At 36.2% G+C, this 12,818-nt stretch overlaps 1 protein-coding gene across 2 annotated transcripts in view; it reads right to left on the bottom strand.

Annotated features, from left to right (window-relative positions):
* LOC129269374 (tubulin-specific chaperone D-like) overlaps window positions 1-12,818 on the bottom strand; it is a 41,463-nt gene that overhangs the window by 28,358 nt on the left and 287 nt on the right. For both annotated transcript variants that reach the window (XR_010294885.1, XM_064105669.1), the window contains exons 2-15: window positions 11,684-11,785; window positions 10,866-11,018; window positions 10,248-10,303; window positions 9,405-9,490; window positions 8,751-8,800; window positions 8,017-8,062; window positions 6,984-7,116; window positions 3,805-3,950; window positions 3,212-3,272; window positions 2,618-2,692; window positions 1,879-1,973; window positions 1,430-1,489; window positions 823-977; window positions 138-253 (exon numbers count right to left, since the gene is read on the bottom strand). Coding sequence is in view for 1 of the 2 variants with exons in the window: in XM_064105669.1 (XP_063961739.1) it covers window positions 138-253; window positions 823-977; window positions 1,430-1,489; window positions 1,879-1,973; window positions 2,618-2,692; window positions 3,212-3,272; window positions 3,805-3,950; window positions 6,984-7,116; window positions 8,017-8,062; window positions 8,751-8,800; window positions 9,405-9,490; window positions 10,248-10,303; window positions 10,866-11,018; window positions 11,684-11,785 (1,334 nt within the window). In the remaining variant the exon portion in view is untranslated. The remainder of the gene's footprint in view (window positions 1-137; window positions 254-822; window positions 978-1,429; window positions 1,490-1,878; window positions 1,974-2,617; window positions 2,693-3,211; window positions 3,273-3,804; window positions 3,951-6,983; window positions 7,117-8,016; window positions 8,063-8,750; window positions 8,801-9,404; window positions 9,491-10,247; window positions 10,304-10,865; window positions 11,019-11,683; window positions 11,786-12,818) is intronic.

The raw sequence follows: 12,818 nt of genomic DNA, 5'->3' as shown, positions 1-12,818 counted from the left end.
AGGCTTTTCAATATTTTCCTAAACTGCAAAAAAAAAACCACTATTTTCGTTAGAAATCATAGTGTGGCATGTACAGAGTAAAGGGACTTACAATTGAACAAAAGTTTCTTGCAATGCGATATTAGCTTCATAATTACCTGATATTGAGGTATGTATTTGTGCGGTTTCCTACTGCAAAGTAATCCGCTGTTGTGACGATGTCAATACCATGAGGGAATGTTCCTTGACGTCCAACATTCTCTTGAAACGCAGCCTAATGAAAGATAGAGGGACTGGTTACATAAAACATGTTTTCGATATAAGCAAGTTACAAGCTGCTGAAATCATTGCATTTGATTGGCTGTGAGCAAATGGATGAAAAACTTTAGCATTTGGGCTCTATGAAAACAGGGTTTCCAATCAATCGCCAAATGGCAATCACCAATTAACTTCATTGGAAATATGGATTTTATTAAAACACTGACCAGGAGCCATTCACATACCTGTATGTTATCGGACAAGGACAAGTTTTTTTCAAGTTCATATGAATGATAGAAGGGAAAGCATGTTCGGGGTGCACAGGAATATGTATAAATCATGTATATACTCCAATAACAGAAGGAAAAGAATGAGTCTCAGTTTAAAAATTAAACACCAAATAAAAGACTGAATAGCTTTAAATTGAAATAAAGATTTTCAATTACAAATAGTTAGACTTCTTGAGGCACAGAGGCCATTTTTTTCTTCAAAATGAAATAGAATGGTTAATGTCAAAAGAGAAAGGGAAGAATATTTAAGATATGAGGGGAATTTTTAAAATCTGTCTTTGCTTCTCCAACTTACTGAGGCTGCTCTTCGACAGTTGACTTCTCTATCAAACACAGTTGTGATGAGAAGAGCAGCAGCGATCTCATTGACGTACGGTGTAATGACATCAGGGTCATATGCCCTGGCAAAGGACCAACACACATAGCAGGCTGAATCTCTTACATGGGCACCTTAGGAGACAGGGAGAAAGAATAAACAAGCAATTAAATTAGAACTGCAGCAATATGCATGATGTCATCATTGACAAGCTAAGTGCTCGTAATGATGGTCTCTTGCATTCATAAATACATTTGTTTTTATTATTACATGCTATATGTAATTTCTAAGAATGTTATTCATCACTGATATGTGCCTACTACAATCTATTGCATCAGAAGGTCTGCTTTTGAGCTTTAAACATGTATATGTCACATTATCATCATTGTTATCAATATTTTTTGAAGTCACAAATATGACAGGGCAGGACCTGAACTGATTTCTTCCTGTTCATTAATCAATATAAAATGATCTCTAAGCACTTTACAGAACAAAGGTGCAAATATATAGAAAACAAAATTGAACTGCATTATAGAATAGGAAATTTTCTGGTAATAAAAAGAAAATATATACCTGCAACACTTACCTACACTAAAAGTTCCTTTCTTGACATCATAGGCAAGTGCTTTCCTGACAACAGGAATAACTGAAGAAAACAGAGGAAAAAATATATTTAGACCATAACCTTGCAAATTGCATTATTTCTAAAATTTCAGATGATATATTATTGGGGGAAAAAATTGATATATTATTGGGATAAAAAATTAAAACTTTTTAAACCCCAGACAAGCTTTGACCTCGCATTTTAGCATGTGTCCTTATCTGAGTAGGTCATTTTTAGAATACTCATGTTTTGGTGTACAAAACTATATCTACAGGTATGCACAACAGTACAATAATATCTTAATAGGATTATAAAGCCTTTCCCTCAAAATTATTGCCCATTGTGATTATTTTAATTTATTTTCAATGAACACCTATTGAAATACCCCCATGATACCATATATTCAGTGCATATAATTTAATTCTCCTTACCTTCAGGTAACCTTGCCGGGAGAAGGAGCCCTCTCCTACCGAGTTCAGCCAATGCTAAACAGCTACCATGCCATGCTCCATCTGTTTCCCTCATACTATCAAAAAAAATGTATGCATATATATAATCTACTGTCAGCAAGTTCTTTGAACAGACCAAATACAAGAATCAATGTATATATAGAGTATCATACATCTATTTCAACATTAAATCATATCATCATGAGATGACAGATAACTGCACGCATTGATGAAATAAAGAAATTGTCATAAAGCTTCATGTTTGTGTCCATAGTATTCTTATGGTTACGAACTGGGCAATTCTGTGAAATAAGCAACCGTTTTATACATTCGATCCCTATTTTTCTCTGTTCTTACTACACTTCATAATTTGATCAGGCAATGATGACATGAGAGCAACATAACTTATTTCAGGAAGGTAGACTGGTGGACATGCACAGTACATGTTTTATCAAAATGGCCTACTTTAAAGGTAACTCCCATACATGAAGTCACTATCCAAGAATTCTCATGATTTGGGGATGGAAACAGGCTAGGATCCAGCGGGATTAGACATAGTACCATTTTAGGGGCCATATTGTGTTTTTTTATACAATACTCGGCCTCGCAAAAATGTTGTGTCTAATCCGGCTAGATCCACGGCTGGATGGAAAAACATTTTCAACAAGTTGGCAAATCAATATATTTATGTCTTATTCTCATAACATTGGGGGTATCATACCTGAATAGTTCTAATGCTGATCCTACTACTTGATCAGCTAGCTCCTGGGGTAGCCTTCCTGTAAGACGACCAATCCTGAAAGACATTGAATAAAAGAATGATGAATACGAGAATTATTGATATAATTCAAATAGAAAACACAACTTATCAATGTTGGGTTCAGGAAACAGCCTCGGAAGAGACCATGACTGAGAGCAAGATAATGACACTAAAGAATGAGACAAACTGGAATAAAGCAGTGAGATTACCTTGTCAAAATTGAGCTTTTTTTTTTGTATCTTAAAAATTTCCTATATGCGATAGGAATTCTACATTCACTTCTACAAAACTTCTATTCAGATACTTGCAAAATATGATACTTGGAATTGATTAGAATGTACATATAGGTTTGTAGACAGAATAAATGCACTGAAACTGATGTCTAAATCTTCATAAACCTGAACTTATATTATGAGATGAGCATAATAAAAACACTTATATGCATTAGAAATTCTTCATTCTTTACAAGCCTATAATCCTATTTCTTACAAATCTACTTGTGTAATATCAATTTGATCAATAAAATAAAAAAAATAGAGCCAAACCAATACTTACCCTTTAGCAGCAGACCACCTGACTATTGTGTCTTTATCCTTCAATCCAGTTAAAAGTTGTTCTGATCACATAGACAGAAAGACAAATTCACACTGTATCACTTATGCTGAAGTATCATTCAGCTAAACCAGCTTAAGCAAATACATGTATGTATAAATGACAATCTGCTAGTAGAAACCAGTATGTTTCTCTCTCTTGGGTATTGTTTATATATACATGTATCTCTGCATTGTTCCTTGTATGTATATTCAAGTATATCATTTAAGCAATTAAGTGTAAAACATTTGGGGAAAAAAGACAAATGATCAGGAAGCAACTGAGGCATAGCTTCAAATCTTCAAAGCTTTACAGAATGAGACCCCTTTTATATCCTTTCTTCAATGTAAAATCAAGTTTGTACCTACCTACTCCCCCCCCCTAATAAAAAGGGATATATACTTCTAATAAAAAAATGGCAGGGATGAATAAATCCATTTCAGTTTTAAAGGTAATTCAAGAATTTAAATGAATCAAAAGCATTTCAGTTTTACTTCAAGAGTCTAATGTAGTATATCAAACTGACTAATTCATTGAGGGGACAGGTTACTTCTCACCTATTACATCTTCAATCTCTTCAGGAATGTCATAGTTCTCGTCATCATAATCATCCTCATTGCTTATTGTTGTCTTTGATGCTATGCCAGCAGGAGCTGAGGCAGGCTGCAGGTTATCAGCCAGTGATCGACTCCCCCTTTGGTATCTGTGAGTAAAAATGGACTTGAACTGCTTGATCACGTCAGGGAATAGCCTGTGATGTGGTGGCATTGTGGCTCAGCTGGCTTGATCCTTTGCTGAGCCGCCCATGCCAAAGGCCTTTAAATATAGGTCTTCATGCCATCTAGCAAGGCGTATGAAGTTATAGAATGGAGAGGGGTAATGTCATGCATGGCCTGCAGGAAGACCAACTTAAAGCTGAAATGGCTAACCTAGTAAATATGAGATATTTTCAATAATAATAATAATAATAATATATGTGATTTGTAATGCGCCAAATCCACTCGGCAGAGTGCCCAAGGCGCAGTGAAAGAAGAGAGAAAGAACGAAAGAGAAAAAGTACAAATATAATAGTAATAGATTCAGGAGCAATTAAGAGTAAGAGGCATTGAATAGGCGAGTCTTAAGGTAACGTTTGAATTTGCCAATGGACGTGCATTCACGGATTGTCAGGGGAAGATCATTCCAGAGAATAGGGCCAGCATGAGCAAAAGCCCGAACCCCCCATGTCTTAACGGATTTAGGAATAACTAGGGAACCAGAGTTGGATGAACGTAGGGACCTGACTGGAGTGTATTTGCTGATTAGATTAATGTTGTACTGTGGAGCAGAGCCATTAATTGCGTGGAATACAAGGAGAAGGATTTTGAAGATGATGCGATCGTTGACCTTTAACCAATGAAGAGATTTCAGAATGGGTGTGATGTGAACATGTTTTTTAGATAGGGTGACCAAACGTGCTGCAGCGTTCTGGAGCTTTTGGAGTTTAGACAACTGGGTGTTGGGTAAATTGTACAGTAAGGCATTCCCGAAATCAAGTCGTGAAGAAATCAGAGCATGAACCAATTTTTCAGTAGCAGATTTTGACAAATATTTTCTGATGAACCCAATATTACGGAGCTGATACCTTACAGACCTACAAATGTTGGTTATTTGATTTGACATAGACATTCCACAATCTAACATAACCCCTAGGTTACGACACGTCTGGGACACATTAATGGTACATCCCGAAAAAGAGACGGATGACAACTTGACCTTACAAAGTTGAGCCCTTGAACCAAATAGAAGGAACTCAGTTTTGGAGGGATTCAATTTCAATGAATGACTATCCAGCCAGGAGTGAATGTCAGCTAAACAATTCTCAAGAAGGGCGATTGCATTTGTTGCATCAGCCTGATTTGGTTTGAAGGAGAGATAGAGTTGGATGTCATCGGCATATATATGATAATTGATGTTGTGGCGTTGTAAGATATGTCCCAAACTAATCAAGTAAATCGAAAACAAAGTGGGCCCGCCCACAGAACCCTGCGGTACACCGTGAGAGAGAGGCATACTACTAGATTTGCAGTCATTAATATAGACAATCTGCGAGTGACAGGAAAGATAAGACTGAAACCATTCATATGCCTGACCCCTAACACCAAATGAACTAAGTGTATTAAGTAGAACAGTGTGATTGACGGTATCGAAAGCGGAAGACAAGTCGAGTAAGAACATGGCTGAGATATTTCCTTTGTCCATACCCTGAAGAATAGAGTTGGACACATTGACCAGGAGAGTTTCCACACTATGGTTGGGACGATATGCAGATTGAAAGGGATCAAATAAATTGTTGTCCGAAAAATAATCAGTAAGTCTAGAAAAAACAACCCTTTCAAGAATTTTGAATAAGAATGGCAGATTAGATACAGGACGGTAATTTTGCAGTACCTCTGGATCAAGAGAACTTTTCTTCAGAAGTGGAGTGATATAGGCAACCTTCAAACAAGTGGGAACTTCAGCCTGATCAATACTTAAATTAACTATCTGTGAAATAATGGGAGCAAATGTAGAGGAACAATCTTTTAACAAAATGGTAGGAATCGGGTCTAACTGGCATGATTTAGGGGGTATTTTGCTAAGAATTAATTGAATCTCATCTGGATTGGTAGGATGTAGAGTCTCAAGCAAGGTCGCAGTGGAAGGTTGAGGACAGGACTCATCTGGATGAAGAGTGTCGCAGATAGTCCGAACTTTCGCTTGGAAGAACTGGATGAACGTCTCAGCCATAACATTACTATCAGTGTGACGCGGTAGAGGGGTAGACTGCTTGCGATTCAAAAGACGGTTAGCAAGAGAGAAGAGCTTGCGTGAGTCGCTACCACAGTCGTCAACGAGACCAACATAATGTGAGCGTTTCGCCTTCATCAGCATGGAGTTTACCAAGTTCTTCTGAGCACACCATAGTTCTCTGTCGATGTGTAGCTTACCGTTGGAACGCCATTTACGTTCAAGTCTCCTGCGTTTCCTCTTAGCTGCGGAAATATCAGGATTGAACCAAGGACAGTCGTTACGTTTCTTGATGGTTCTCGTCTTGGCCGGTGCATGAGAATCCAGGAGTGTGCCGAGCTGTAGATTGTACAATCGCACAGCATTGCATACACTGTCCGTATCAGAGGCTGTAATGGTGCAGCTGGCAACATCATTGGCAAACGTTTCTCTGTTTATTGCCTTGATGTTGCGACAGGTAAACGTGGAGTCAGTCCGAAGAGGCCTTTTATGACGAAGCTGGCAGGTGATGGCAGAGTGGTCTGAAATACCAGGAATAACTTTCAGACCAGAGCAAAGCAGATTATCAGAGTTCCTTACGATGACTGCATCAAGAGTATGACCTTTGTCATGGGTAGGAGCAAGGCTCTTGGCCTTTGCTAGTAGTCCCCCCCCCCCCCATTCTCTATTGTTATGTTCATGCTATTGTGTGGACCTTGCTGACTTTTCTTCCTTTTTCATGTTTCATAAATTCTGCTAATAACTGATTTCTCATTGAGATTATAAATGATAAATGAATATGAATTTAAATATTATGAATCGGAGACATGAGCAATCAGTAAACAGTTTCCTAATGGTCTCATAACGATAATAACCTCACTATTCAAAAGTATTCCTACGCATTTTCTTTGATGCTATGATTTCTTCAGAACTCTGCAATATTAGGATCATTAAAAAATAAAGAGTAAAATCAAGGAATTCTTCTAACCTCCATTTCATGACTCTGGATGGAAGGAAAGTAAGGCCTAGTCTCTGCACCAGTTTCATAGACAGCTTCCTAATCGGAGTGTTGTTATGATTACTTAGATCGCACTCCACGGACACTCGCAATACAACTGGAGCTGGATGAAGACAAATAGAAAACAAATGCATGATTGTATCATTATATAGTATTGACTGGCTTTGAGGGAGATACCATTTATATTTCCCAAAGTAGTCTCATATTGCCACATTTCCCTGAGTCTTGAGAGGGCAATATAGGTCTTCTGAGAAAAATATGTGGTATCTCCTGAAAATGAAAGCCAATCAATATACCTGTAGGCCTACAGCTGTATGGTGTGAAATTTCATTCAAGCTATTATCTTCAACAATTTATACCTCTTCGCTTGTAGATACTTCTAGATTTACGTTATCTGTGAACCTGATGAAGCAATCCTCGCTATTAAAGTAATTGTGACGTAAAGTGTATACAACACAGGCACGCACCATGCATGGCATGGCATACAGTTAACATGTACACAAGACTTGTGCTTGGGTTTGATGAAATAGGAATACAGATATTATGGACTGATAATTTACTACATAAGCCCAAAGGAAAATGATAAAATCCTAGAGAAAGGTTGTATGAATATTATGGTCCCTAGTTATGTGGCTGAGCCATGGCTGGGCCATTGTGACATATTTTGTGTTGAGTTAATCAATCAGACAGACAAAATATGTGTTTATATCTTGTCTCCAAAATGTCTCATTCAGGTATATATATTTATTTTTAGCCTGTGCATGCACAGATACATACCTAGCAAATCCTGGGACCCCATTCCATAAAGGGCTCGCGATATTGTAATTTTCATTATTTTAACTACCATGGTAATATGGCTCAACAGCATCAAAATAAAGGTTAAGGTATCCAAGAATTACCTTTTATGACAAAATAACCTGAATCATTATCAATGGGCCCTGAAAAAGTGATGTTTGGTTTTGAGAAGGGCTGATGTATAAAAATTTGAAAATTGTAAACTTACCATACTGAAGAATATCACTTCTCTTGCCCAGCTTGAACAATTGAGCCTAGAAATTGGACAACAAATTCATCCATCAAAACATACTGAATTTTAAAAATATTGTTGTAGTTACATGAGAAAGAAGGTAAGATGAGCTCCATGAATATAGTACTCTTAATACTTTTGCAATCATATGAGCTTAGGCAAAAATCATACATGTATGTGTTATGAAATGTATAGTGGATGGGTGCTGGATACAACTTTGTTATTAGAGGGTTGATAAGCAAGATTATGAGAAAATTTTCTACCAGGTAAATCTATTGAGATGTAAATATTTTTTTTCTTTAAAAAATATAAAGTCAAATCGAGATTAGGCTTCATGTTTTACAGAAAATATAGCTACTACTGAATACTGCGAAATCAAATTCTCAAAAAGGCACATAATTGAGTCGAGTCTTTCCATTTGAATAAACCCTTGATCTGCACCGGAGCCCATTTAACATTATTTCAGTTTGAAGAACATGCGCCCAATTCAAAGGGAAAATATGGTTTATTTGCAAAGTACCTAATTAGGTGGGATATCAAGTGTGTAAAATGTTTTGTGTATATCAAATTTCTTTTTGCATAAAATAAATTTGCATTGCTTCATTACCCTATTGAGACACAAGCCGAATACAGATTAGGGTACATGGAAACAGTGTATTATACTTATATCAAATCATGTTGAAAATTCAACTTTTTTTTGTGTTTCTTACCAAGACAGACAACACTCCGGCCATTTTAAGGATAGATGGAATGGTTCCCTCTGAAAAGAAAATCAGATTGCATGCTGTTAGAATCCTTATAATGCAAAGTAAAGACAAGTGCATCATCTCACAAATACTGTATTATCAATATGATTGCACACTTTGTTGTCAATGATAATTTTTACAATGGTATCGGTTGGATATCTCCGTGTCTCTGAGAATTACCCTCCTATCTTTGTAATCTGAATAGTAGCAGGGAACATTATCACTGGTCCATTCTTGATTGAGGGGTTTGGGATGGAATTTGGAGGAGAGTTACCTTGGTGTGGAATACATGAGGTACTGCACACATTTGTAAGAAGCTTTCTTAACAGTTTGAACCAGATTGCTTGCATAAGGTAAAAGTGTAATGCAACCCGCCAATGTCATGAGTTTCTTATATTGAAAGTCCATCGTGGAGAAATCATCATTGAACAGGTTTGAAAATTAAGGCAACAATGGTAATATAATATGCTGGAGAGATAGAGAGAGGCTGCAGAGCCCTTTGAAGATTATAGCAGGAGAAGAAGAAGAGGAAGAAGGAAACAAATCATTTGCTTTGGTTCATCAAACAGGTCCATATGGCTAAATGGGAATGAAGAGTTATAATAATACATCACTTACTTTTTCCTTCAGATGTGAGAGTCTGCAGACACCAGTCAAGGAACTCAGGTAATCTCATCTGTTTGACGTCATGCCTTGTAAGAAACCTATCAGATTCAAATTATATTATTGGGAGTCAATAGTACATATTCTAGCTCATTCTATCTAATATTATGGACTTAAGGCTTGGTCCCACTGACCGACGGACACAAAACGTATTCATAACGGATACAGCGGACAAGCAAAATTTCGGGGTGGCTCCATCCGTTTTCATCCGCTCTAGACAATAGACAAAATAGGCGAACAATGAAATCACAGTGGACGGATGCTCGATGGATAAAGAGCGTATGAAACATGTATGCAAAGAGTACACAACGGATACATAATGTTTTCCAATGGATGGCAAGATTCTTTTCCCTTTTACATCCTCTCTGCAACTGCAAGTGCAGTGGGACCAAGTCTTACTCTAGAGATTTAAGAGACACCCTCTCGCCTCTCCATCAGCCCTGGCAAGGGAATTCTTACTTAACTTCGAATGTGATCTTGTTCTCTATATGTAGTACACTTAAAAGCACTTTGGGCTCCACATTCAAGTACAAGTAGCATCTGATTCTATGGTATCATAAAGAAGTGCATCTTCACTTGGATATTTCTCCGAATAGCACCCTATTTTGCAATCAATCCCTTCATTTACTTTTTAAAAATCTTGATATGAAATATGTGAAATCACTTGTTGATTGTCATTCATGACATTAGGTTTTTGTTCACAGCTGATTTACAAAATTAATGTTAAAATCAAAGGGCAGCATGTTTATTTCATTCTTATTCTAAATAACCACTTTCTACCACTCTATGACATCTTACCTTGAAACCAAAAAAGCAGCAGCGTCTCGACATTTATCGCTCATCCCAAGATATACCTTTAGAAAAAAACAACAGCAAATATTAAATGAAATGAACATATTGTATCATCTTCAAACACAGGGGATTGATTAATGGTATACGGTTTATCATAATTCAAAAACATTGATTTAACTTGAAACGTTGCCACCCACTAACAAAGAGAACTGTTCGATTTGCAAGTCAACATAATTATCTTCTATACAATTCAGCATGCATCTCCCTTGTCCGAGTCTTGTGCAAAAGCATGCATAACATGGATTTGTTTTCACAAATGTCAAATGTACATCATCTGAAATCAAAGGAAGCATGCATCAAGATTAATATATCCTGAGCTAAGGAGACAAGCTGCATTTTGAAAGATATTGCATAATTTTGTGTACAAAACATATTGAGATTTCTAAAGCCATACCCATCATTTTGAAGCAACATTGCCAATCTAAAATCACTAAAGAAAGTAAATTGATACTTATGTGACTATAATTACTTTCTCATTCCAAGAATAATTCTGACGGAAATAATTAAAAGTATTCTCTCTTTGCTCTCTGCTCATACCAGATTTCATTCTCTTTTAATACTGACCTTTGCCACATTGAGTATCCTGTCCATAGTAGGTAGATTCTTGATCTGTTGGTCACCTGCTCCGGCCACACCACTGTCCAGTCTGGACATATCAAATGGTATCATGCATATCATAGACATCCACAGTAACAGCATGTAACGAGACTCCCAGGTCTGGAATTAAAAAAGTGGATGTGCTAATCATTACACGATGGTCAGTTACCTACATAATACGCAAATATAACACTTTTAAATCTGGATTTTGCTTAGTAATTTTCATAGAAAAGATGAATATTTTCAAATTCCATTCAAATAATAAAAGAAATCAGAGAAAGAGGTATTCAATCTTAAACAATAATGTTAATGTTTTGGATGGTACATGAAGGTCACCTAAAGCCCAATCCAGTTTTAGGGAGATGTTTCTCCAAAAAAGAAACCTATATGCCGAGAGACAAATATGTCACTATGACAGAATACATAAATTCTGGATTTGTATGCAAACATGGTGATACTTAATGGATCAACATTCTACTACAACTCAAATAGTATTAAGCTTGATTTCAAAGCATCTCTCATAACTGATAACTTGGTTTAAGTACCTTTTCTATAATTGATTATGAAATTAACAATCAGATATTAATGATTTCTTGTCGCTTGTCGCTTTACTTGACTTGACAGGTACGTTTTCCAATGGATTAAGTTGATACTGTAATTTAGCTATATAGACTTGGTACAAAAATATGCATGTATATTCATGAAGAAAGCCCCAAGCTGAAGCATCAATAACCGTCACCATATAATTCTGACAATTATCGTAAAAATACTTTCACTAATAATACCTCATAATCATTAGGATCTTGAGCACTAAGAAGAGCTAGGGTGGGTTCCAGATCCACGACCTCATGGGGTAACAGCCTCACGATGACCTTTGGTCCACGGGCCTGCAAAGAAAGGTGATTTATTCATGCAATACACATGGGCAATTGACCAGGAAAAGAATACAGTGTATATTCTGGGCCCCGTTATTGTTGTCATCATTATAATGTGCTTTTTCTGTTAGGCTAAGAGCGCTTTATACAATGAATCCAATGCATACAATGCATGGAACTACATGTATATCATCTTTAAACTACAGGCTTCTATAAAAGAGATGGGTTTTTAAAATATTTTAGTGCCTTTCTGAAAACAGGTAGTGATGGAGACTGACTAATTGTAAATGCCAAATCATTCCAATTTCCAAAACTGACACGGTTTTTTTCCATTGTGAAAACTTTGCCATCCAATAGTAACTTCCAAGGAATCCTCTTGTTTGATTGGCTGTTGTTTACTACTATCATGGTACTTACCACTGGAAGGCATTATTACTATGAACAGTAACTACAGTATACAATGGAACCCTGCATGAATATTATTTTTACCACACGGACTGTAAATTCAATAAAAATACATTTATGTAAGCCATAAAAGGAAGGTTTCTTTACGAAGATTATACATTGGGAATAACCAAAATATTCAACTTCTGATCAAGAATATGAAGAAAAATAGCAGTAATAACTTTCACATTCAAATTTCCACTACAAATATAAAGGCATACCTACGAATCACATAAGGGCATATCATATAATAATGGGCAGGGATAAATGAGAAATATATGGTGGTGCAAGAATAATTATTTTTCTATGAATGCTCATAACTTAAATATTAGCTCAGACCAGCTGTTTGTTCATGTTGTTTGCATTGTTATGAATCACTTTATAAAAATTTGAATTATGGTAAGCTTAATGTGATATATTTTCAATTGTATTGTAAACATTCTTTACTACTGTCAACCCTTGTTAATATGAATACATTTGATAGCAAAAGAAAGTATATTATTTTTCTTAATATATAAAATCACACTATGTTAAATAGTCAAGAGAATTCTGGGGGTCACATTATAGATTATAATCTAGATATTCATTGTAATTTTACAAA

This window comes from Lytechinus pictus, chromosome 10 (genome assembly GCF_037042905.1).
Source record: "Lytechinus pictus isolate F3 Inbred chromosome 10, Lp3.0, whole genome shotgun sequence".
Lineage (NCBI taxonomy): Eukaryota > Metazoa > Echinodermata > Echinoidea > Temnopleuroida > Toxopneustidae > Lytechinus > Lytechinus pictus.
Note: the sequence above shows the minus strand (reverse complement) of the source record. Positions and strands in the feature narration are given on the sequence as shown.